The sequence below is a fragment of the Mus caroli genome, chromosome 17 (genome assembly GCF_900094665.2).
Source record: "Mus caroli chromosome 17, CAROLI_EIJ_v1.1, whole genome shotgun sequence".
Classification (NCBI taxonomy): Eukaryota; Metazoa; Chordata; class Mammalia; order Rodentia; family Muridae; genus Mus; species Mus caroli.
The window spans coordinates 44785759-44812403 of record NC_034586.1 but is presented as its reverse complement, the minus strand read 5'-3'; the positions used below and the strand labels follow the sequence as shown (position 1 = coordinate 44812403).

The 26645-nt window shown below is 47.2% G+C and overlaps 1 protein-coding gene and 1 long non-coding RNA gene across 3 annotated transcripts; one reads left to right on the top strand and one right to left on the bottom strand.

Moving 5' to 3' along the window:
• Positions 1-5659: 5659 nt before the first annotated feature.
• LOC110284137 lies at positions 5660-6908 on the bottom strand. 2 transcript variants are annotated; one of them, XM_021149794.1, is made up of 3 exons: positions 6843-6908; positions 6461-6508; positions 5660-6346 (listed from the first exon to the last, which is right to left on the bottom strand). In XM_021149794.1, the coding sequence occupies exons 2-3, from the start codon at positions 6496-6498 to the stop codon at positions 5833-5835; spliced, it is 552 nt and encodes a 183-aa protein (XP_021005453.1). In that variant the 5' UTR covers positions 6499-6508; positions 6843-6908; the 3' UTR covers positions 5660-5832. The 2 variants fall into 2 exon arrangements, with proteins under 2 accessions (XP_021005453.1, XP_021005452.1); XM_021149793.1 differs by having other exon boundaries at positions 5707-6346; positions 6758-6855.
• Positions 6203-26320, top strand: LOC110284138. The gene is made up of 3 exons (XR_002376901.1): positions 6203-6278; positions 21873-22065; positions 24742-26320. It is a non-coding gene; the product is annotated as an uncharacterized LOC110284138 (long non-coding RNA).
• Positions 26321-26645: the final 325 nt, after the last annotated feature.

Sequence of the window (26645 nt, the reverse complement as noted above, 5' to 3'; positions counted from 1 at the left end):
CGGGAGACTTCTCTTTACCTAAGCTTCAAATGGGAGTTCTTTTACTGGTGTAATAAAAAGAGGGGTGTGTGTGTGTGTGTGTGTGTGTGTGTGTGTGTGTGTGTATGTGTGTGTGTGTGTACATTGCTTCCAGTGTCCGGGATCTCTACCTTCCTAAGTCGGTTCCCTTCTTCGCCCGACGCCAAGCAGTCCCACCAGAAAGAATCCATTCATTTGGGATCAAAAGCACCACTTTGGACGCGGGCAATAAATCTGTGCCCCTCAAGTCGTGCCGGCTGCTGCTCCTCCTGGACCCTGCCGTGTAGACGCCCTTAAAAAGAGCCCCTGGTGGGATCAGATTTGAGACTCCACCTTAGGGTTCTGGGTCCAACCGCGTTTGACCGGTCAGACCCTCGACGCTTTTCCTCTAAGTCCTGCTTCCCCTTCTGTCACCCAACCCCCTGCCCTGGCGCTCAATCTCTGAGCGAGGACGCGGCTGACAGTTAAATTGCAATGTAGGCCGGGCTGGGGGTTGAGAAGGGACTGCGTGTCTTTAACGGGCCGTGCAGACAAAGCGTCTATCCTCGGAGCAAGAGAAGCCGGGCGCAGCCTAGCACAGACCTGTCAGCGTGTCTCCCGCGCTTGGGAGAGAGTTTGCGAAGTCATAATTATATCTCTTAACCTGTCTTGCTCTCTGTAGAAGAAGGTCCCATTATATTGAAATGAGATTATTAGCCATCAAATACTTTCTTTCTCAGGAGTTTTTTTTTTTTTTAAATTCAAATACCTTAACGACTTGGCAATTGCATTTTCATCAGATTTAGTTGGCTCCCCAGCCCGGTGCGGGAGCCAGAGCAGGAAAGCAGCTGAGTGGGGAGGGACGAGGAGGTCGCAGAGAAGAGCAACCCGTCATACATCCTTTCCTAGATCTAGTCTCCCGGGCGGGGACATCTGGGCTCAGGGAGAGGACAGTGAGCAGAGAGATAAGAGAAACTGCGCAGACAGGGGAATGTCTCCCATCTCACACAATCATTTCTTTGCAAACGGATTGGAATTTTCGGTAGGGGCGGACTTGGAGGGCAGGACACAGATCAGGCAGGGGAAATTTGATGGCTGGCCAGATAGGTGTGGGGTTTAGGGCATCAGGTGAGAGACTAATGCTGGAATGGGGGTTCGCCTGGGCTTGGCTGTTTCCTCTGGAGCCTGGCTCAACACTCCAGCCAGTTAGTTTCCCCGTGGATGGAATTTCAGTGTGCAATAAAGGAGTTTTCCCCCGTTACGCCCAAGGTCTGTCTGGTTTTACCAAAGATTGTGAGCCCCTTGAGGAAAGAAGCCCATCTTGTTTCCAGACCCTGGAACCCCTGTCCCTACTGCCAACAGAGTGTCTCTCCCCTCCTTGGACTGGGGGGCCTGCAGGAGGATGTGAGTTGGAAGGTTTTTTTCCAGACGGTAATTGTAAAGCCCCGGTTTTGTCTTCTGCTGGAGCGAGGGGGAACTAGGCTCGTGTTTTCCTTGGCTGCAACCCAGACTCAAGGAAAAACTTGAGGGGGCAAGACAGCCTCCAGCCTTACTTACCTCCACCTCCACTCCATACCCAGTAAGTGCTTCATGTTCTTCGGGCTGGCATTCCAGACCAGCTCCAAATGGGCGCAGGACCATTTTCTCTATCAACACCAGCCCTCTTCAATAAGGAGAGCTTAGGACCAAATTTGGCTTCTGGGCCAGGTGAAGAGCCCACACTGCCTTTGAGCAGCCTTCCTGGTCTCTGAAGCTCTGGGTCTTTCTTCTTGTGCAGATGAAAGGCTCTAGATGCTTTCCTCAATCTCTGACAGCATTTTCCTGTAATGAAAGTCCAGAGGTCAGGCATGATCATCTGGAAGATTCTAGAGAGAGAATCAATCCTCTCTTCCTGTCTCTTCAGAAGGAGGGGAAGGAAGTGGTCACCAAATGTGGCTTTAAAAGCTTCCAGATACACACGCTCACAGGTGTGTGTGTGTGTGTGTGTGTGTGTGTACATTTGTGCAGTGTCTGAGGAGGCCAGAGAACATTGGATTCCTTGGAACTAGAGGTCCAGGTGGTTGTGAGCTGCCATGTAGGTGCTGGGAGTTGAACCAAGCTCTTTGGGATGAGAAGCCAGCACTAACTATGGCTCTACATACAAGGAGCAACTCCTATAGTGGTAGAGTCTGACCCTCTTCCAGCCTGGACTAACCTGATATGACCTCGCCTGGGAGCTCTACGCTTAATGTTCAGCAGGATAGGGGAGAAGGGACCTGTGGCTGTGGATTTAAATGACCTCAGCAGGGAAAACAGGGTTCTGTAGGAAAGTTTTAAAACATAGCAAAACTTGACAATGTCACTCTGTAAGGCACATTACCCTCATCACTAAGACAAGGTTCAGAGCCACCGTGTTTTCAAAAAGGCGGGATGGCTGCATTCGTTAACCAGTTCCCCTGCCCCAGGTAACTGCTGTAAATAGAAAGGGGGAGAACTGAGGTAAAATAAATGCTGGAGATGCCCCTACACCGCAGGGAAGATGATAAAATGATGGGACCACAAGATGCCTCATTCGATGAAGTTGCTCACTCTTGAGTCTAATGACCATCTCCAGGCCTAGTGGTAAAAAGGAGAAAACCAATTTCCACACACTACAGAAGATAAAACTAAAGAAGATAAAACATGGAACTAAACCTGGAGAAATGACTCCACAGTTAACAACTACTGCTGCTCTTGCAAAGGAACCAGGCTCGGTTCGCAGCACCCACATGGGATGGCTGGCAACTGCCTTTAAGTCCAGTTCCAGGGAATCTGCTGCCCTCTTCTGGCCTTTCCTGGCACCTGCATGAATGTGCTGCACATATATAGAAGCACCTACACACACATGCACATAATAAAATTTAAAACCACTTACAAAGTTTAAAAAAAAATACACAATAGTACCAGATCCTTACTGAGCATTGGCTCTGTGCCCAGTTCTTTTACAAATAGTCTCCCTTTCACAAGAAATTTTAAGATAAAAGAGACTTTTCGTTTGGCCAGAGAGAAGGTTCTGCAGTTAAGACTGCTTGCTGTTCCTCCAGAGAATCTGAGTGTCTGGGTGGCTCACAGCTGCCTGTAACTCCAGTTCCAGAGAAGTCAGTCCTCTTCTACACCTAGTACATGCACATACCTCCCCTCTCCCACATGTACATACATACATGCCACACATACACATACCCCACACATAACACACACACACATAGCCACACACACAGACCCACACACATACTACACAAACAGACCCACACACATACCACACACACAGCCACATATACAGACCCACACACATACTACACACACAGACCCACACACATACTACACACACAGACCCACACACATACCACACACACACATACACATAGCCACATATACAGACCCCACACACATATCCCATTCATACACACACATGCCCACACACATACACATAATTAAAAACAAAACCTTTTAAAAATATTTTAAAATGTAGGTCAGCCACTGTGACATGCCTGCAATCCCAGCACGTGTGTAGTAAGGGCAGAGAGGTTTCAAGCTCAAGGCCAGCCTGGGCTACATAGTGACACCCTGTCTCTGAAACCAAAGATTTCAACTGTGAATCAGGAGGAGGGGCCCAAACACTCAAATGAAAGCAAATGAATTAGAGGAAAACAAGTAAAGGACTGGGTTTTTTAAAGACTTACTTTATATTATGTCTGTGTGCCCTGTGCACTCCTGGTGCCTGGAGAGGCCAGAAGGCATTGGATGCCCTGGACCTGGAGTTCCAGACAGTTGGGAACCACCATGTGGGTGCTGGCAACTGAACCAGCATCCTCTTGCAAAAGTAGAAAGTGTCCTTAACCACCGAGCCATCTCTCCAGTGCCGCCATAAAAGATGAGAAAAAATAAAATAAAAAAGAAAGAAGAAAAATTGTGATCATGGTTACAAATATTTTTGTATACTCTAAAGGTTGCCAAACTAGATACTTTCCGTAAAGAAGAAGTGCAACATGCAAATTTCAGCTTAGTAACAGTTGCTTAGCTTCAAAAGGGTAAACTGTGGTGCTCCAGAGGACGGCTCAGTAGGTAAGAGCACTGGCTGCTTTCCAAAGTAGCAGGGATTGATTCCCAGCACCTACACAGGGGCTCACAACTGTCTACAACTCCAGTTCCAGAGGATCCTCTGTCCTCTTATGAGCTCTGTGTGTACTTTGTACATATGGTGCATAGACATACATGCTGGCTAAACACACACACACACTAAATAATAATAATAATAATAATAATAATAATAATAATAATAATAATAATATAATAATACAAAATTTAAAGGAAAAGTGAACAGCAGCTGGTGCTAGGGTTTCTCCTAGAAACCCATAACCAGTGTTTTGAAAATTCCACACAAACTACAGTGTTCAGGGACTTCAGGGACTGGGGAATGACTCATTGCAAATATGAGAACTTGAGTTCAGATTCCCAGGACCCATGTAAAGCCAGACGTAATCTCGAGAAGCTCAGGAGCCAGCGTGGGGTTCACAGTGGTGAGCAAGAGACCTTGTCTCAATGTGGAAGGTGAAAACTGACACCCAAGCTTGTCCTCTGACCTCAATACACATGAAGTTGAAGCATGGTGGTGCCTGGATAGAGCACAGTTTTACAGCAGCCTCAGAACTCAGCAAGGGCCTGAGAAGAAATCATTGAATGGCTCCAATGGAACTGGCCTTTTGCTATTGTACTGGGAAAAGCAAGCCAGGCTCAAAAGACAAATATGTTGTGTTGTCTCTTATGTGCAGAATATCTCTATGTGTGTCTCTCTCTATATGTGAAGAGTAATCAGGTCACCCTCAGCTACATAACCAGTTCAAGGCCTACCTGGTAAATTAAGTCCTATCTCAAAACAAAGAGGATTAAGAGGGGGAGAAAAGGAAAGAAGAAAGGAAAGAAGAAAAGAGGAAGGGAGGGAAGGAGAAAGGAAGAGAGGGGGAAGGGAGAAGGGGAAATGAACACTTAAAACTTTTACACTGAAATGGTAAAAACACCAAGAAAATTGAAGGGTCCAAGTACATCAATCCGAATTTGTTGTTTTCGTTACCCAAGGCATCGTCTCAGGGAGGGAGGCTTGGTAAAGGGAGTCACACCATGCTAGAGATAGGACTTCTCATATCCTCATATCATGATGTCAATTCTCATGTACATCCACAGGCTCAGCACAGTTCCCAGCAAAATCCCAGTCAGTTTACAAAAAGTGACCTGAAGTGTCCCCATCCATGTCCTGCTGGAAGCTGGGTGCTACAGAAAAATTACCCACTGTGTACCGCGTGGGCAGCCGTGTGAAGAATCAAGGCTGTAGGTCATTCCCAGGATGCTGCTCCATGCCTGTAATCCCAGCAATTAGGAAGGTCGAGCAGAAGGATCAGTAAGTAGCTCATGGCCAGCCTCATATACCAAATGCCAGGTCAGCCTCGGCTACACGAGGCCCCAACTCAAGGTCGCAGGGACTGGAGAGGTGACTCTGTAGTTAGGGGTGTTTACTGCTCTTACAAAGGACTCCTGGTTCAATTCCCAGCAACTCACAATGGTCTTGAACTCCAATCCTAGGGGTCTGGGATCCTCAGGCCTCTACTGGCGCCTTCCCCCATGCAGTACACTTACAATCAGGCACACACATACATTCCCAAATAAAAATAAAAATATATTTTGAAAGATACACTGGGATACAATATTCTGGAAGTCCCAACTAGGTTCACAATGAGGATAAAAATATATTCTCAGTTAAAACTGGACAGTTTTGCATGTTTACAGTGGACACAGAAAAAATAGTAATTAATTGAGCAGGCATGTTCATTTCAGTAAAGGTGGCATAGAAGACTTGTTATCTTCCACCAGTGATGTCACCGGAGATACTGCCCTAGGGATGTGAACCCCTTCAACGTGGATAAAGGTGCTCAGAGCTTGCCCTGGCAAAGGTTTGGGGAGCGGATGAATAAAGCCCTTGGGCCACACGCTCATAGGCACCAGCTGGCGTAGAGGTACCGGATCCCGCCAAGACAACAGCTGGGACCTGCCCTCAGCTTTTTCCTTCGGAGAGTGGTGGGAGAGCTGAGCAGGAAAGACTGTCTCCCTGGAAACCAGTGTCTTCCTCTCTGATGGCAAGTTGGACGGCACCCGAGAGATCAGAAGAGGGACTGGATCCGGCCTGGGGTGGAGGACAGCTTTTGTCCGCAAGCTGCACCCACACAGGCAGACCTTTGAAGCGTGCTCCGTGGAGGGGCAGAGCTCATTCCCAGGTGAGTGGGAGTTCGGGAGGCCCTGGGTCTGGGTCTTCCACCTCAATCCTTTGTAGAGTCGGGCTTTCCTTAAAAACGGATGAACAAAAGAATGAATGAACGAAAGATAGATGGATAGATAGATAGTTGAAAAAAGGCCTGGGAGAAAGAAAAAAGAATTCCCCAAAACGGGACATCCCAACCTGACTTCGAACTCATTCTCCATCTTTCCCAAGGACATGATCTTCTTTCTGCAATGAAAATAGAGGGGCCGATTCTACAACAAGGTTAGATGGCTTGGTTTCCTCTACCTGAGAGAATTTGGAGGCTTGGAGGAGAGAGGGGGTGATTCATAACAGCAGCGGTCCTAATGGGTCTCCAGAGAAGGAAGGATGCTGCAGCAGAGACATCCTATTCCCTCTGGCTGGAGAGTAAAATACCTCCAACATATCTTCCAAACATCTCAAGTGGGAGAGCTGCTCAGCCTCACTCGTGCATACCGTCTTTGATGGGAACTGACATGTGACTGAGGACAAGTCAGGAGAGGTGGCACGAGGGACAGGCTGGACATTTCAAGGACCCTACCTCTAGCACTAGCTTTCTGAGTCATTGAAAGTCCAAGTGGGAAAGGTTGTGAAGGACCCCTCTCCCTGCTGTGATGTCACAGGTGATGTCACAGATGGGTGTGTTCATAGGACCCCTGTGTTACATCTCTGGGTTCCCTAACTTCTTTCTGGAGTCCACAAGGTCCTGTTTCTCCTGGTAGTCCAATAACAGCATTTGGCCAGGAGGCACAGACTGTAGCTTGACACTGGTTGTAGTCATTGCACAGGGCTGATGTAACCCCAGAATCACCACAACAGATGGCTTTCACCCTAAATAATCTGTTCCTCTCACAGCTCAGGAAGTCAGAGGCAGATGGCTTGTGGGACTGGCTGCCTCCTGAGGCTCTGAGGGAATTCCTTTTTTAGTCCTTTACTCTAGTTGCTGATGGTAACCAAGGATACTGGACTCTCTGGCTGGTGCTTTGTGATGATGAGTTTGGATTTTATTTTACATGTGTGTGCTTGTGGGAAGGTGTGCCACATATATGCAGGTGCCCAGGGTGCAGGCTAGAAGAGAGGGATGGGTCCTGGAGCTGGAGTTATAGGCCTGTCTGAAATTGCAAGCACAATTAACCACTGAGCTGTCTTTCTAGCCCATGATGGTTTGTTTTCATTACTACATGACACAATCCAGAACTACCTTGTAGGCAGGCTTCCGGCCATGTCACTTGAGGGTTTTCTGAACTGTGCTATTAAGATGGGAAGACCCTCCCACTGTGGGTGGCACCATTCCCTAGGAAGGGATTTCTGAAGTATATAAGAGTGGAAAGAGCCAACTTAGTCAGACCATGTATGTGTGCACTGTACTCTGCTCTTAACTCTGGATCTAATGGACTAGCTGTTTCAAGTACCCACCTTTTTGACTTCCCCACAACGATGAATTCAGACCTATGAGCCAAATAAATCCTTTCACCCTTAAGTGTTGTCGTCAGGATATTTTATCACAGCAACAGGAAAAGAAACTAAGACAGAGCTTTACTCCAGCCTCTGCCCCCACCACCCTATGGTGCTTGGATGCTCTTCCACCAGGCTTTATGCTCAGCCATGGGAATCAGGACTACCATAAAACAGTACAATCTTGTCTTTACTCAGGTAATAACATCTGCCAAGACTCTCCCCAGGTTTTCACTCTGAGCTTCTGAGTGCATGAATTTGGGGGAAAGGAACTATTTACAAAGAGATGGACAGGCAAACCTGGAGAGATTGCAGACCTAGAAAGCTGAACACAATCCTTCATAGCGTGGAGAAGAATCCACCACAGAAGCAGGAGGGAGAGCTGTGTAAAGTTGTTTATATGGAGAGAGTTGTGATCAACCACGTAGAGAAAAAAAAAAAAAGTGAGCCCAGCCATCATTCCCCACCCACCTCAGAACTTTGGCCAAAGCCATAGAAGCCATCGATTGTGGTCCTTGTAGACCACCTCCCAAGGTGACAGAGACACCAATAGAGTGAAAATGTCAGAGTACTGGCAGCTATATGTCCTGAGAGCAGCCAGCACACTAGACCTGGGTAGGACATGGGCAAAGACCACAAAGAGTAGGAATGTCTCCCTATACCTGGGGGAACTCCAGGCATCTCTCTGTGTAGGGACCCCATAGGTAAACTGTAGTGCCAGGGAAGTGTTAATGATCCCCCCAAATCAGACAGGAGCTGATCTGATGCAACTCACAGCAGGGTCTTTATTCTATTCTAGCTAGCTCGGGCACCCCCAGCACACCGCCATTGTGCAGGACGGTTTTGGTGATGGAAGAGCCCCAGATATCTATCAGGGCAAGGCTTTAGAGTAAGCAGCAAGCAGGGGGTAAGTGTGCAAGCATCTAATTGGAAAGCTACTGTGGCCTGTAACATAATTGGCTGGTTCTGCGAGTCATGTCATAAAATTAATGTCTGCTCCTCTCTGCGTTGGTGGTCGTTAGGCAGGGGGTGGGCTTGTAACCTGGGGGTGCAGGTTTGTTGGGGGAATAACCTGGAGACGATGGTCTTGTTGGGGGTTCACCCAGAGACTGGAGCTAGGCTCAGGTTTTTGTTGGGGGGGGTGGGTAACTTGGAAACTAATGCTAGGTACTGGCTTGTTAGTTTACCTGAGTTCAAATGTAGGTCAGGTTCTCTAAAATAGAGTCTGAACTTAAAAGATTTGGCCTCTCAAAACAAAGGACTCATCTCCTGGGAAAGGAGGCACAATGGGATCATCATGTCTGAGTCCAAAAACTGACCCCAACCATATAGAGCTGTGGTCATGCTTGCTGGCAGATAACCAACTTTGAAGGGGTTTTAATTTTATCTTTTTAAATCTATGCATGGTGTGTATTTGTGCATAGCTATGTGCATGTTACACATGTTTGTGTAAATATTGGTGCACACATACCGCAGTGTACACGTGGAGGTCAGAGAGACTCAGGTGTGCCCCTCCACCTTCCACCACGTTTGAGACAGAGTCTTTTGTGAGTTGCCACTGTGTACCAAGGCTGGCTAGCCCCTAAGCGTCTGGGGACCCTTCTGTCTCGCCCTCACACATCCCCATAGGAAGGAAGATGTCTGCTGCTGCGTCTGACTGTACGTGGATGCTGGGATCCAAACTTGGGTCCTAGGCTTGCACAGCAAGTGCTCTAACCACTCAGCCATTCCCCCCAATCCTAGTCAACTAATTTTTTTTAGAGTTGTTTTGGGTTTTACAATGTTGACCAAAAGTACAATAAATTCTCACATAGTCTGCTACCTCTCCACCCACCCTGCCACTGACAGTCCCGCCAATGCTTGCATTTTCCAGGAGTCAATGAACTGAGCCTAGTAAAAGGCTTTATTAAATGGACTCTTTGCCTGACTATCCTAGCAAGAGGCACTTTGTTGAAAACCAAACGTTTATTCAAACCATCTGTCATTTGGAATTCTAAAGAGAACACAGATTTCATGTTTTGGTTTTGTTTATTTTTGTGACAGGATCTCATGTAGCCTAGGATAGCCTGGAATTTCCTATGTAGCCCAGCATGACCTGAATTCCTGATCCTCCTGCCCCTACCTCCCAAGATCTGGGATTACACATAAATATCGAGTGATCATGGCGTTTGTCCCTCACTCTCATCTCTTTCCTTCTTTTTACTTTTTTGTTTGATTGTTTTTTTTTTTTCAAGTCAGGGTTTCAATGTGTAGCTCTGGCTGTCCTAACACTAGCTCTGTAGCCCAGGCTGGCCTCAAATTCACAGAGATCCACCTGCCTCTGCCTCCTAAGTGCTGGGATTAAAACCGTGCACCACCACCACCCAGCTCCTTTCTTACTTTTATTTATTTTTATCGAGACAGGGTATCATATATCACAGACTGTCTGCAATTCATTACATGGGCAGGGCTGACCTTGAACTCCTGATTCTCCTGACTCCAACTCCTGAGAGCTAAATTACAAGCTAAATTATATACTCTCATGTCCAGTTCCCCTCACTCTTTAATTTTTAATATTTATTCATCTATTTATTTATTTTATTTATATGAGTACATCATAGCTGTCTTCAGACACACCAGAGAAGGGCATCAGATCTCATTACAGATGGTTGTGAGCCACCATGTGGTTGCTGGGAATTGAACTCAGGACCTCTAGAAGAGCAGTTAGTGCTCTTGACCACTGAGCCATCTCTCCAGCCCCTCAATATTGTGTGTGTGTGTGTGTGTGTGTGTGTGTGTGTGTATTTTGCTTATATGTGTCCAGATCACCAGGAACTGCAGTTACACATAGTTGTGTGTTGCCACATGGGTGCTGGGACCTTAATTTCGATCCTCTTCGAGAGCAGCCAGTGTTCTTCACCTCTGAGCCATCTCTCAGCGGCTCACTCTGACTTCTGCCAGTTGTTCCTCTGAAGCTGGTCTAATCCAAGTCACCTCCTCCACGGGGCCAAGTCCAGAAACCCATTCCAGCCTCCAAGCATCTCTCGTTGTTCTTTTCTTGATGCCCGTGGTTGCCACAGACCTCTGAGCATCCTGCTTTCCAGCCTCATCCTGCCTCCTTGGCTGGACCTTCCAGCCTGATATCAGAAGGATGGCATCGATGCCTCAGGGCTGTGTCCTTGGTGTCCCTCTGCTGCCTCTCCACAGGACACCTTCAGTGGGTATGTTCGTTTTCTGCGGCTACAGATCCAGTGGCTGAAAAGAAGAGATTTATTTTATTTATAATGATTTATTTACTTCTTCCCTCACACATCTGGAGGCCAGAAGTTAGAACATCATAGTTCCACATCCCTTGTGGGACTTTAGGAGGCTTCCTGACTTACTCTTCCAGCCGCTGGTAGCTGCCAACTGTGCTTGCTGTTCTCTCATCTGAGTCAGCTTGGTCCTCCTCCTGCCTCTGTCTACATGGCTCTCTTCCCTCTGTGTGTCCACATTCATTCATTCATTCATCCATCCACGTCTCCTTCTCCCCCACCCCCCTCCTCTATTTTTGTTTTGTTTTGAGACAAAGTCTATTTAACCCTAGCTTTCCTGGAATTCCCTATGTCTAGACCAAGCTGGCCAGGAACTCACAGAGATCCGCCTGTCTCTGCCCCCCAAGTGCTGGAATTAAAGATATGGGTCACCATATCTTTATTTGTAAACAAACAATAAAATGTATTTATGTTATTATAATATCATTACATATTATAATAAATAAGCTTTATATTATGTTTAATTACGTGTGTATGTGTGTATGAGTATGTGTACTTGGGCACAGGTGCACACACAGAGGTGAGAAGAGAGTGCCAGGTCCCCTGGCACTGGAGGTACAGGTATTGTGAACAGCTCACTGTGGTGAATACTGTTAGTCAAACTCTGGCTCTCTGAAAGAGCAACACTAACTCAAGCACTGAGTCGTCTTTTCAGTCCTGATTCTTTCTTCTTATAAAGAGTCCAACTGTGAGATTAGGGAACTTCCTAATCCATGATTTCACCTTGATTCCAACCCCTACTTCCCAATCCACTCACGTTCTCAGTGTCCTGGGAAGCTGGAGTTCTGAAGGGGGCATCACTACTCAATCCAGGACAGTGATGCCATTGGACCTTGTGGCTTCAATGCTCATCTAGACATCCCTGACTCAACAGTCCTTCTCTGTTCCGCTTCTCCATACCTCACCTCTCATGCCCAGAGTGTCTCCATACCTCACCTCTCACGCCCAGAGTATCTGTCTTCTGCTGGGTCCTTGGTCTCATGGTCTTTCCCTTCCTTCACAAGAGGCATCACAGACGGGAGAGGTGCCTCTGTAATTACAAGAACTGGCTACTGTCCTAGCACCCACACGAATCCAGCACCCTCCTCCTGCTTCAGCAGGGACCACACGCACACATGGAGTCATAAGACATCTACGCATCTAGAATTTAGTCATTTCCTCATTAAGAGGTGGCATCTGTAGCGAGGTGGCCCACAGGTAAAAGCACATGCCACTAAGCCTGACCCCAGTTCAATCTCCAGGACCCACAGGATAAGAGACCCAACCCCCATAAGCTGCCTCCTGATCTCCACAAGTGTGCTGTGGCTGTGTGCCCTGCCCCACCACAAAATAAATAACTTAAGCCAGGTGGTGGTGGCACATGCCGTTAATCTCAGCACTCAGGAAGCAGGGGCAGACAGATCACTGTGGGTTCAAGACCAGCCTGGTATACAGAGTAAGTTCTAGGATAGCCAGGATGACACAGAGAAATCCTGTTTCCAAAACAAACAAACAAACAGCAAACCAAACCAATGAAACAAACAAAAGAGATGGAGTCTACTTCTCTTATCTTGAATCTTTGAAGGTTTCTATGGCTGTGTTCACACCATTTGATGGGAGAAGGTGGGGCTAATGGAATGAATTTGGCAGGTCAAAGGTATTGCTGATAAGCTTGAGGATCTGAGTTCAATCCCTGGGATCCTTAAAGTGGACGGAGAGAACCATCTCCCACAAGTTTGTCCTCTAATATCTACCCATCTCTCTCTCTCTCTCTCTCTCTCTCTCTCTCACACACACACACACACACACACACACACACACACTCAAAACCAATCAATCAGTCAATCAATGTTTTAAAAAATAATAATAAATTAAGGGTCAGGCAGAGGTGGCACACGCCTGTGATCCCAGCACTTGGGAGGCAGAGGCAGGTGGATTTCTGAGTTTGAGCCCAGCCTGGTCTACAGAGTGAGTTCCAGGACAGCCAAGGTTTCTATACAGAGAAACTTTATCTCAAAAACCAATAAATAAATAAGTAAATAAATAAATAAATAATCAAGCAAATAAATAAGGGCCTGGAGAGATTCCTCATCAGTTAAGAGCCCTGGCTGCTCTTGCAAAGGACCTGGGTTCAATTCCTAGCCCCATATGTTGCTCACACACTACCTGTAACTTCAATTCCAAGGGATTCAACACCACTTCTGGGCCATGTGGGTACCCATACCCACCCATAAAGTAAATTAAAATAAATAAATAAAAGTGAATTAAAGTTAAATTAATTTTTGAAGATATGCCAGTGTCAAGACTGACTGTGCTACTGTGCTTTGGGCCTGTGGGCCTCTTGATATTGAGGAAAATTAAGAATTTTTGCTGGATCTAGTGGGTGGCACCTATAATCCTAGCACTTGAGAAGTAGAGGCAGAAGAATCAGTAGCTCAAGACCATACTTAGCTGGATATCAAACTGGAGGCCTGCCTGAACTACATAAAACCATGTATCCAAAAAGAAAAATCATCTTGGAATCACAATTTTGCAAAGTTTTAAAAGTCCAGTGTGCTAGTGAGTGTGCTACAGAATAAACCTTTAAGAGAGAAGAGACCTAACCTAGAACATCCCAGAAGGCTAAGCAGGGGCCGTGGAAGATAAGTGGGGCTTTCCTAGACAAAAAAAACCTGGGCCCAATGAAGAAACCTCCATTGCCAATATAGAGGGTCTTCCCGACACTTATCTGTTAGTGTCCCAGGGACTGCCTCTGTCTGTCAATTGCATGACTGCCTTACATGGTGGATGAACATGGGTGTGTGTGTTAAATGTCTTAAAGTCCCAGTTCACTGGGTTTGTCGCAGAGAAATTCTGCCAACCTTGGTGGAAAGGACCCACCCCACTGGAAGCCTGGATGTAGAGCAGAAGTCAATCATAGTCATTGGTCAACAATCAAGGCCAGGCCTACAGGAGAGCAACAAGGATGTCTGGCTCACTAATGTCAGCCCATGAGTCTCCCACTCTCCTAGCTGTATGCCTCCTGGGCTCAGCCTGGGCCAGTTGCATTACGTGGCTGTCTGTCAACAGGAAGACTACAATTATGTGCAATCTAGTGGCAGGTCTAATAACTGCCGTAATTTCCAAGTAGTGATGAATGTAATGATATTTTGAGATATCTGCAACAGCGGAACGCGATACGGAAATACACATGATTCCCACTGCCAACAATGTCTCCCGCCCCGAGAATGTCTCTCTGCAGCTGGTTGTCCACATTCCACACGGAAAGAAATGCTAGATTCCTGGTCAAGGCCCAGGAAAACACGGCTGTATTTCTCCCAGTCAATTCCATAGTTTCTTCAGCTTAAAGTGTGTGAACTCAGTTTGGGACATTTGTTCCAAAGCCTTGGTGTGTGTGGAGCCAGCAAGGAGACAGTATGGCGCAACATTTCCCAGTGAGATGTGACCAAACACCTGTTTGCCCAGGGCATGTAGGATCAGAGAGGTAATTCTAATTAAAGGTGGTTTTAGCAAAGCAGTGGGTTAACTGAGCTTACTCCCAGGAGCATGGACAAGGGCAAGGGCAAACGGCCTTGAAAGCAGGGTCCCTGGAGCTCCCTGGACAACTCAGGCTGGTCAGGAGAAGCTGGTCAGAGCAGAGTCCCCTCTCCCCATCAATTTCTGAAGCCCAGATAGCCTTGGTGAGGAGCCTTGAGGATCTTCTAATTCTCAGGATTTTTTTTTTTTTTTTTTGAGACTTGCGAGACTTATTTACTTACTACGTCTGTACATTTCTTTATTCCCTGAATCTTATCAGATCTCTCCAGGATGCAATGTTTTCCCTCCCAGGAGACTGCATCTCAACAAGATTTGAGGAGGACAGAGGTCCTTGTGCTTTAGCCCTGTCTGTCTTCACCCCACAGCACCGCACAGCACCCCTCTTCCTGGCTGGCCTCACATACACCAAGGCTCAGCACCTAGTTCCGCTCGGACTTCACTGAGGAGACTAGTCACGTGGCTGGCAGTTATCGGTTATCTGTTGCCCGTGATGAAGGAACAGACACAGTACCCGACAAGATTTCTCTTCCACAGGGATTAGAGTGTGGTTGGTGTCGCTCTTTCAGAATAAAGGAAAGCCATTTTCAGCCTCTACATTCCAGCTTCAAGTCTAGGACCTTTCGGGGGTGGTGTCCCTCTCCAAATGCACAGTCATCCTCACAGTCCAAGACTATAAGCTATGCCCCATCCCACCCACACTCCAATATACAGGACCGTTTGATTCCCTTCAGGAAACAAAGGCTGTACCTAGCAACTTTTAAATCCTCATAGTTTCAGAGGGATAGAGTCCATAGCCACTATGGGGGTGAGCATAGCAGCAGGCAGGCAGGCAGGCAGGCAGGCAGGCAGGCACACAGGCAGGCAGGCAGGCACACAGGCAGGCAGGCAGGCAGGCAGGCAGGCAGGCAGGCAGGTAGGCAGGCATGGTGCTGGAGCAGTCACAGAGAACTTTACATCTTGGTCTACATGCACAAGCCAGAGAGAGCAAACTGAGAATGGTTTGGGTTTTTAAAACCTGAAAGCCTACACCCAGTGACACGCCCACCCTCCACAAGGCCACACCTCCTATTCTTCCCCTAATAGTTCCAGCAATAGGGAACCAAGCATTCAAATGTGTGAGCCTGAGGGGGGCAGGTGATTCTCATTCCAACCGCAATAGATCCTGTCTCACTAGGGTGGAGAGTGACCCGAGGAAGATACCTGACACATATCTTTCATGACCTTAGACTCCAAGCTTTCTCAGGACTTGCAGCTTTGAAGCAGAAAAGGATTTCAGAATTAGACAGCTTGAAGCAGAGCTGAGACTTCATTACAGTTAGAAAGACTCAAGAAAAAAAAAAGTAAAATGCACCAAGAACATGTGTGGGGACTTCCCAGGGGAGATTCATAATTATCTCAACATTAGCCATGTATACCATGTTGGTGGCTCAGGTTACAACTCAAAGGGTTGCTAAGCAACACTTTACCGCCCCCTATTCTCTCTCTCTTTGATAAGCGAGATTATAAAGTGGCTATAGAGCTACTGTAGAAGGAATTATAATCTGATAAGGTGAAACTGGAAGCCACTAGGGCTGCAGAAGAGCTTTAAGATGTGATCTTGCCCTGTACTGTTTCCAGAGTTGGGAACTGGGGAGGGAAGGAGGCTGTAAGAAAATGCTAACTCTGCTGGAATCCTTGCTTCTCCAGTGAGTCCCGAGAGAAGTCACTCCAGAGAAACTGCAAGTGGACTCTAGAGTGAGGCACTCTCTCCATTCTTGTGTTCCCAGAACTTTGCCCGTCTTCCTATCCTTCCTCAGTTGAACCACTTTTATTTTATTTTATTAGGTTTATTTTATTTTATGTGCATGGATTGGATGTTTCACCTGCATGGATGTCTGTGTACCGAGTGCATTCCTGAGGCCCTCACAGGTCAGAAGAGGGTGTCAGATCCCCTGGAGGTGGAGTTACAGTGAGCCCAGATGTGGGTGCTGGAAGCAAACAGGTCATCTGGAAGAGCGGCCACTGTTTAACCACTGAGCAATCTCTGCTGCCTCCTTCAACTTTTTTTTTATTCCATTCTTGTTTCTTTATTGTGAACAAGGGTGGTATATGGATGCCACAGTGCACACATAAACATCAGAGGACAACTTACAGAGTTGGTTCTCTCCTTCTACCTTGTATGTCCTGGGGAGTGAACTCAGTCATCAGACTTGACAGCAAGCCCCTTTACCCACTGAGCCATCTTGCTGGCCCTAGAGCACATTCCTTTATTTTACAGAGTAAGATATTAGTTATCCCATTCTAGAGTCACAGATGAAAGCCAATGAAGAGATATAAGTTTGGTTTTTGATAGTCTACACTACCAAAATAAGGTTTGGAAGACAGGGTGCGTGCACACACATGCACACACACACCTTTCATTTTGTTTCTTTGCTCTGACTTTTTGAACTCTCTTCCCTTTTGGAATATCACTCTACCAGATCACGTCTGATCATTCATGCAATATTCAGGAGACTCAAAGGCAGAGGCAGAGCTAGGAGTGGAGGAGGGCTTATTGTTAGCCTGCTTGGGACCTGTCCTGGCTCTGAGACCTTTGTATGTGTAAAAGCCTATAAGTTAAAAGGACCCAAAGATGAGGCCAGGGAGGTAGCTTATCAGTTAAGAGTACTGGCTGCTCTTGCAGAGGACCCAGGTTCCATCCACAGACCCAACAATGGCAGCTCATGATTGAAATGGAAATTTCTGGATTCTTTGAAGACTCAGTTGTGACATGGGATGTTTTTCTGAAAGTGATCTTATGTGAAGATGTTTTGCCAACTCAGACCCTTGAGAGGATGTGTGATGCTTGGAAAGAGTGTAAGCATAATCCAACAGACAGTAAACGACTTGCATTTGGTTCGCCTTGCAATGCTTTGCTACTCTTCACTGATCTGTGGTTGTCTTGAGTTTGTAGAGAAAGTCAAGCTTAAAGAACTTCTTGTGGTATTCCAGCTACTTCTCGCCACTTCCATAGGAGCCTCACAGGTCCCTCTAGATTGAGTCACTGCTATTGATGTGTTTGGTGTTTGCCAATTGAGGAGATGGTTCAGCGATTAAGAGCACTTGCTGCTCTTCCAGTGTTCCATTCCCGGCATGCACTTTGAGTGGTTCACAACCACTTATGACTCCAGCTGTAGGAGATCAAGCAGCCTCCTCTGGCACCTGCACACATATGTGTACACACACACACACACACACACACACACACGGGCACACACATACAGATGATTTTAATTTTTAAACGTGCTTTTAAAGACTGATCTATTATGACTTCAGGACAACTGTTGATTATCAGAGGCTGACAGAAGTAGGAGGGAGAGATCGGCTAATGGATCCAAGGTCATAGTTAAATAGAAAAATATGTTCTAAAGTGACTGAAGCAGACAATAGTGTCCTAGACAGCAATATTTCAAACTGGAAAAGGAGCTTGTTTTGTGCAGTGCCTGCTGTGCAAGAAAGAGACCTGAGTTCAATCCCCTGAACCCACTTAGGGAGTCAGGCAGTGTGGTGGTTTGAATACGCTTGGCCCAGGGAATAGTGGCACTTTTAGGAGGTGTGGCCTTATTGGAGGAAGTGTGTCACTGTGGGCATGGGTTTTAAGACCCTCATCCTAAGGCTTTCTGAACAGATAGCTTAGCTGAGTTGGAGAGTTCTAGATCAGTAAGAGACAGTGTCTCAAAAAAAGAAAATGGAAGACATCTGAAGAAATGGCATCCAAGGTTGACCACTGGCCTCCACAGGCAAGTGAACACACAGTTACCCTCACACTCATGCACACACACTCACATACAATTTTTAATTATCTCACCACAGAGAAATGACAAATATTTAGGACAATAATGTTACCTCCCATAAATAATTTCCCCGATTTGATCAGTACACAGTACATATATGGAAGCACCCTAATGGGCTTCATTAAGCTGCCGCATTATGACGTGTCAATCAAGACAAAGTCGGAAGCTCCTCAGCTTAGTGTATCTCAGCCCACACTCTCATCAGGACCAATCCAGGCCTTCCAGGCACACACTCTCATCAGGACCAATCCAGGCCTTCCTGGCACACACTCTCATCAGGACCAATCCAGGCTCTAGGGAAGATGTTGGTGTCCAGCTGTGAGTGGGAGGGAGGCAGAGCATCTGTGACCACAAAGGGGGAAGAAGTCTATGGGGCTGCAGAAGCTTCTGAGGTCAATACAGCACGAAGCATGTACATTGCTCTAGGTAGAGCCCTGCACAGTCATAAACCAACAGCATCTAGATTCGAATGGTGTGAGCAGAGTTCTTTTCTGAGGCATGGGATTTTTATCACTTTGATTTAATTTGCAAGTATGTGGGTATCTCATGCATTTAGGATCAGAGTATACAATTTGTGGGAATTGGTTTGCTCCTTCTAGTATGGGTTTGGGGGACTGAATTCGGGTCATTAAGCTTGGTTGGCAGCAAGCGCTTTTATCCACTTGGCCACCTCAGCAGCCTTGACCAGGGTTTTTGATGTGTGTGCGCTGACTCCTGTGTTCATTTCAGCCATAATTCAGGCCAGGACTTGAAAGAAGAGAAGCATGTGCTACTGTAGGTGATACGTCAGTGACATCAGGGCTGAGCCTCAAATCCAGCTGGCATGGCCAGTTAAGACAGAAATTATGCAGCTGAACCTACTGACATATGCCATTAATCCCAGCCCTTGGGAGGCAGAGGCAGGAGAATCTGTGAGTTCGAGGCCAGCCTCATCTACAGAGCAAGTTCTAGGACAGCCAAGGCTACATGGAGAAACCCTGACTTGGGGGGAGGAATGGAACATAGAAATTATGCTAATTTTCAGAGAAGGAACTAGCTCGTGTGAGCTGGATCACACAGCCCAGAGATAGGGGCAGACAAACACTCTGAAAAGAATTTCACAAGTCAGTGATCCTGCAGAAAGTCTGCAATGGAACAAGGTAGACTCTAATCAGACCTATAAAAGAAGAAAGAAGGGAAAAAATATTTTCCTTTTCTAGTTCAAATCTTTATTTCTTTCTTCCTTCCTTCTTTCTTTTCTTTTCTTTTCTTTTCTTCCTTCCTTTCTCTCTCTCTCTCTCTCTCTCTCTCTCTCTCTCTCTCTCTCTTTCTCTCTCTTTCTTTCTTAGACGGGTTCTCACTGTGTAATTCTCGATGCCCAGGGTCCCACTATGTAGACCAGCCTGGTCTCCCTGAGAGACAGGATAAAGGGTGTGTGCCCCTCCCAGCTCAGATCATCATTACTCATCCCATGGCCTAGCAGCTACCTCAGTTCTCACACTAACCCCCAGCCAGGACACAGGCCTCCACTCTCACCTCCGACTGGTCATTCTACCATCACCCTCTCTCCTCACAAGGTGTGTGTGTGTGTGTGTGTGTGTGTGTGTGTGTGTGTGTATCTGTCTGTCTCCATATATGTTCTGTCTGTGTATGCCTGTGTATCTCTATATGGTTGAGTGTGTGTCTGTGTGCCTGTTGTGCCTATGTGTGTGTCTCTGTGTGTGTCGTGCCTGTGTGCATATGACTGTGGTATCTGTGTGTCTCTGTGTATGCATGTGTATATGGATGTATGTGTGTGTATGTGGTTGTGTGTGTGTGTGTGTGTGCACGCATGTGCATGTGGTATCTGCATATGCATGTGTCTGTCCATGCTGTGTGTCTCTGTGAGTCTCTGTGTGTGTCTGTGTGTGTCTTTGTCTGTGTATGTCTGAGTCTGTGTGTATGTCTGTGTATGTATGTACATGTATGCACATGCATGCACATGCATGGAGGAGTCAGAGACAGCCTCAGGAATCATTCCTCAGCAGCCATCCAGCTATTTTGAGTCAAGGGCTCTCGCTGGTGTGGAACTCATGATCAGGCTAAGCCTGGCTGACCATGAGTCCCAGGAATCTTCATCTCTTTGCATTCCTGGTGCTGTAATTGTAAGTATGTGAGTATTGCTAAGTTTATAAGTATGTTGGTTTTCTTTTTAATGTGAATTGTGGGACACACACTCAGGCCCTTATGCTTACTGGGAAAGCAAGTTTAGCAATCAAGCTATCACCCAGCCCCCCTCTATTCAGTTTTCACAAGAATGCACTGAGGGGCTGGAGAGAGAGCTGGGTGGTTTAGAGCATATGCCGCTCTTGCAGGAGGCCTGAGTGCGGATGCTAGCACCCCCATCAGGTGTCTGCAACTTCAGCTCCATAGTGTCCAATGCTCTCTTCTGGGTCTGTGGACACCTGCACTCAAGTACACACTACATCACACACACATACACACACTCACACATGCACAAACACATGTGCATACATACATACAAACATGCATGCACACAGATACCACACACATGCATGAATATATGCATGCACACAAACTCACACACACCACATGCACACACATGCATGAACACACACATGCACACACACACACACAAACACATGCACGAACACACACACACATACTATGACTTCTAAAACTTAAAAAAAAAAAAAAACTCAACTGTCACACTATACTACAAGATAGCATAAAGGCCACCTGAGAGAAGATACTAATAAGCAGCAGTTGGCATCTTCTAATGTGGCCTACATCAGGCTCCCCAGAGGCAACGCCTGGCTCTAATATGCTCATCTTCCTGAAGGCTCTAAGCAGTGTTGGCTGAAATGATCCGAGCTTAGGAATGCTTGGAGACTTTCAGAGAGACTGCTCCCGGGAGTGGGAGGAGCCAGGGAGGGAGTTTGGAGCAATGGAAAAGGGAGATGCTGCTACCTCAGGCTGCTGAGGGATGGCGGCCACAGACCATGGCTGACCTCTGCACAAAGCCTTGCCTCTCCTCCCTCCAAACCCCTAGGAAGCCTCACCTCAGCCATCGCTGACTCTGACTGTCTTGGTGTCTCTTCCCTTTGCTTGGTCCCCAAGGCACTCCTTTCTGAGATGGGGCAGCTCCTGACACCCTCCTTCCAGAGCCACACACAGATGTAACCACTGGAGAGAGAAAGCACAGAAAACAAAACAAGCTAATTAAGCACTGTGGCTTCCTGCTGCCAGCCACAGTGGCTAGGGCTTCTCTCTCCAATACCTGCTTTCCCATCCCTGGCCTCAGATTCCTGAATGTGTCCAAATGAGGCTTATTCCAGAAAAGCGAGTCGTGCAGAAAAATACACTCACACCCTTAAACTGACAGCGTGATTTAACTTTGCGAAGGACACTTAAAGTCTAAGTATTCCTAGTACTTCAAAATGTCTTCAAATATCTACTTAAAGAGAAAAAGGATTTTGAAGAGCTCCAGAATTCTCCAATGTTTTCCTGCCCTAGGTTGACCCTCAAACGTTACGTCATGTCCACAGGACAATGTGGCCCATGAAGAGCCCTTTGGAAATGAGAAACAAGCTGTGTGCCCATATGTGAAACCACCAAGACCTCCAACACACTCACCTCTACTGACCTTAAAGGAACAAGAGGCCCCGGGACATGAAGAGATAGATCAGCCGGGGAAATCGAGGGCGTGGTAAGCCTCTTTTCCTTCACCAGAACACAGGTAAAAGGGAAGCAAAGCATGAGGGCTAAAGAGTTGGCCTCGCTGTTAAGAATGCAAACTGTCGGAGCTGGCTCAGTGGTTAAGAGCACCAACTGCTCTTCTGAAGGTCCTGAGTTCAAATCCCAGCAACCACATGGTGGCTCACAACCATCCGTAATGAAATCTGATGCCTTCTTCTGGAGTGTCTGAAGACAGCTACAGTGTACTTACATATAATAATAAATAAATCTTTTTAAAAAAAGAATAAATATATTAAGAATGCAAACTGTCCATTCAGAGGACCTGAATTTGGATCCCAAGATCCACATTGTGGGGCCCAAAAGCTCCTGTAATACCAGCTTGAGGTGGGTCTGACACCTCTGGTCTCTCTGATATCTAGATATCTATACACACACACACAATGTGCAATAGGGAGGCAGAGACAGAAGCGTCCCTGAAGCTCAACTGGCCAGCAAGCCTAGCCAAATTGGTGAACTCCGGGCCAATAAAGATGCCATATCGAAAAACAAAGTAGATGTCTCCTGGGGGACAAAAAAATAAAAAACCTAAGATTGTCCTCTGTCTTCCGTAGGAATGCACACAGAGACACAAGTGCATATGTGTGTGTATATGGATTGGGGGAGGGGTAAGAGCAGCCAGATCTGTCTCTGCAAAATCAAGTTCCTAGGAGACAGCTATCTGGGCAACTTCAGGGTCCCGCTTCCTCTACTCTAGAACGGGATTCAATCTCTAAAGACCTCTTAGCAAGTCCTCATTTGACTTCTTAGGAGATCACCACCTGGAAATGGTGCCAGTGGCTCAAGGATGCCCAGAAGTGATGGGAGAACCCCACAGGGGCCCACTGGGGTGCTCTGGAATCCAGAGGCATACCCAATTCAAGAGAGAGCAAGGCACTAGTCTTCACAGAATGGGACTGTCAGCAATCTGGGTCTAAAATTCCTGTTACCCACCTAGCAGGCGTCTTAATCCATTCAGGCTGCTGTAAGAGAAAGCTTTTGGTTGGCAATTTATAAATAGCTTATTGTTTGCGATTCTATAGGAAGTCCAGGGTCAAGGTTGACAACAGAGTCAGTCAGAGCCTAAGGAGCTCACTCCTGCTTCAAAGATGGCGTCCTTGCTTCTGGATGCTCACACAGCTGAAGGGGCAGAAGGGCTTCCTGGGATTCTTTGGAAGCATGAAGTTCACCCTGGAGAGCTCTAGGCTCAGGCCCTAATCGTCCCCTAAAAGTCAGTCACTTGGAGGGTTAGGGTCTTACCCAGAGTTGGAAAGGATGACAGGATGCTGGCTGATCTTAGACCACAGCATCTAATGATGAGAAGGCCCATGAGCTTAAGGACAGACATATTTATCATAGGAACCCACTGCAGTGTTGTCAAAAGACACAGCACAGGTGTCTGGGGAGATGGCTTAGATGCAAGGCTCAAATTCGATTCACATGTGAGCCCGGCACGGCGGCGCTCGCCTTTAACCCCAGCACTCGGGCCGAGGCAGGAGGATCTCTCTGAGTTTGAGACCAGCCTGGTCTACTTAGTAAGTTCCAGAACAGCCTGGGCTACATAGTAAGACTTTGTCTCAAAACAAACAAATAAAACCCAGAGGAAGGTTGGGCAGCTGCAAGGCAGCACTTCTGTGGACAGGTGAGAGGCAGAGGCAGGAGAAGCATCCGGAAGCTCACAGACCAGCTAGCCTGCAGTATCCAGCACAATGGCAGGAACAACAGAGACCCTGCCGCAGCAAGGTAGAGGGTAGAACACAACTCTCAAAAATGGTCCTCTGATCGTCACAGACTGACCATAGCATGGAAATACCTGCTCTCTCGCTCTCTCTCTCTCTCTCTCTCTCTCTCTCTCATACACACACACACACACACAGAGACAGAGACAGAGACAGACAGAGACAGAGACAGACAGAGACAGACAGAGACAGACAGAGACAGACAGAGACAGACAGAGAGAATAAATAATGAATAGATAGATGGATGTGTGAATGAATGAATGCTCTTTTAAAGAGACAGTATTGTATATAGGCACAAAGTCCTAGGTGGTCTTAATCTTGTTTTGTTTTTTTGGTTTTTTTTTTTTCACTTTTTTTTTGAGACACTATGTAGCCCTGGCTGGCCTGGAACTTGCTCTTTAGACCAGGCTAGCCTCGAACTCACAGAGATCCATCAGCCCCTATCTCCCAAGTCCTGGGATTCCAGGTCAGCATCAGCACACACCCAGCTTCTGTTCAAACCCTGCTTTTCCCACTTGCCAGCTGTGTCCTTAGGTAAGTTACCTGCTGTGATGGTTTGTATATCCTTGGACCAGGGAGTGGCACCATCTAAAGGTATGGCCTTGTTGGAATAGGTGTGACCTGGTTGGAATGGGTGTGTCACTGTGGGTGTGGGTATAAGATCCTCACTCTAGTTGCCTGGAAGTCAGTCTTCCACTAGCAGCCTTTGGATGAAGACATAGAACTCTCAGCTCCTCCTGCGCCATGCCTGCCTGGTGGATACTGCCATGCTCCCACCTTGATGATAATGGACTGAACCTCTGAACCTGTAAGCCAGCCCCAATTAAATGTTGTTTTTTATAAGACTTGCCTTGGTCATGGTGTCTGTTCACAGCAGTAAAACCCTGACTAATGCACCTGCCTTCTCTCAGCCTTAGGATCATGTCTGTAAAACGGTGTGAGGAGAACTCTTGGGTCCCACTCCATGATTCCACAAGGACACAGCAGAGGGGATCCACAGACTAACTGCCTGGCAAATGTCACGGCAGAGGTAAAGTTCCATGACCCCAGAATGAGGACTTCCTTAGACCAGTCTCTAAGCCTACACCACCTCTCTGCATGGGATCACCTGCATCACTAAGATGGGTCACCAGTTCACTACGGCTGACGCGAACTTTAAATTCATACCAGTGTAAGCCCCAACCAATTCCCTCTTTGAAGAAACACCATTTGGTGCGAGGCCAGGGTCTAAACTCCAATTCTAGGAAGAAGAACACCAAGTCCACTAGAATAAACATCCCAATAGCAGGGTCAAGATACAGAAAGATAACCTAAGACATTCCGCAGAGAATAAATAACTTAGCCATCCTGTTTGTCAGGTGGGTTTGCCCCCATGTTCGGTTTCTGTAAATTGTTCCAGAAATGCAGTCTTTAAAATATTAACTTACTGACCCATATGGAAATTGCCCCACGCTCGCTGTAACCACAATAAAAACCCTGCACACCTAGTCTTGGGGCTCTCATTCTGACCCACTGTGACCCGGATGAGCGAGAGACCTCGCTAGTGAGCTCCAGCTCAGAGGAAAGATGTGTTTGCATCGGAATTGGCTCCTCGGTGGTCTTTGGGTTCCTGTGATTTGGGCATGACACCGGGAACATAGCTCAGTTTGTAGATGGCTTTTCTAGAACACGTGATGAGCCAGGTTCCATCCCCAGGAGCTACACACAAGCAGGTGGAGGTGGAACCAGGAGAATGGAGCTGGGAAGGCAACAGGAGTCAAAGTACATCCTGGGCTGTGTGAGAGTCCATCTCAAAGTAAAAGGTCAAAGAAACCCCTGCTGGCCTCCCGCCAGCCTCTCCTAATCCAGTCCAAGACCCCGCTGTGTCTCACCAGCTCTCTGTGCCTGTTCTGTCTTTGCTCCATTCATTCCCAGTGAGAGTGAAGGATGCTGGCCAGGACCCCAAACACCTAAACAGTTCTCCAGTTCCTAGAAGGGGGAGGCGTGTCCCACAAGGCTGGGCAGTAATGAGATGGAAGATTTGGACTAATCCTGACCCAAATGAGGGCCTAATTCCTGCTGTAACCATCTGTCAGCTGCCAGTTAACAGTTCCTGCAGCCCAAGCTGGGGGGCTGGGGAGGGGGCCTCTGCTCCGCAGAAGCTGCTGGGCTCATACCTAGGGTGTTGTTTTTCTCCCTCTTCCTTGTTTTTTCTGTTTTTGGAATGTGAATATAAACTTTATAGAGGGGCCTGGACTCTGTTCACACCGGGTGCTAATAACCCACAGCTGAAAACAGGGGTGCAGAGGAAAACAGGGAGCTGTGGGGCCCAGAAGGCTGCAGTTCCAGAAATGGGGGGCACTGAGGAAGGGGGATCAGGAGAATATTTAATATTGAATTTGCTTCTCTCTCTCTCTCTCTCTCTCTCTCTCTCTCTCTCTCTCTCTTTTAATGTGGAAAGTTTTAGACACAAACCAGCCCCTGTGTTTAAGTCATTAAACCATCTTTAAGCATTTCTGGTTTGAGTTTGTTCTGCAGCCGTTCTGGTTCCTGGAACGTATTTTATTTTTCTTTTAAGTCGGTAAAAGCAGCAGAAGGGGAGGGGTGGGCGGCAGGGAGATGCATTTCTAACAGATTTCCTTGTTTCTTGTTCCTGGGCCGGGGAAGAGTACAGAGAGGGCGGGGCTCCCAGCGCCTGGTGCTCAGTTCCCAGAAACCCCACTCTGGCCTTTTAGGACTGGTGATATCCTGTACTCTGTATGCTCTGGAGATGTCCAGGGGTGGAGGGTGTGCTGGGGGGGGGGGCGGCAATCGGGGCGGGCGGGTGCTGGGGGTG

Coding starts and splice junctions, on each gene's coding strand:
- LOC110284137 (XM_021149793.1), bottom strand. CDS start 6,828: ATGTCCAGCCTGTCCCTCGTGCCACCTCTCCTGACTTGTCCTCAGTCA. Junction 6,509..6,757: donor GTCAGTTCCCATCAAAGACG/GTATGCACGAGT, acceptor TTTTCATTGCAG/AAAGAAGATCATGTCCTTGG. Junction 6,347..6,460: donor GAGAATGAGTTCGAAGTCAG/GTTGGGATGTCC, acceptor TCCGTTTTTAAG/GAAAGCCCGACTCTACAAAG.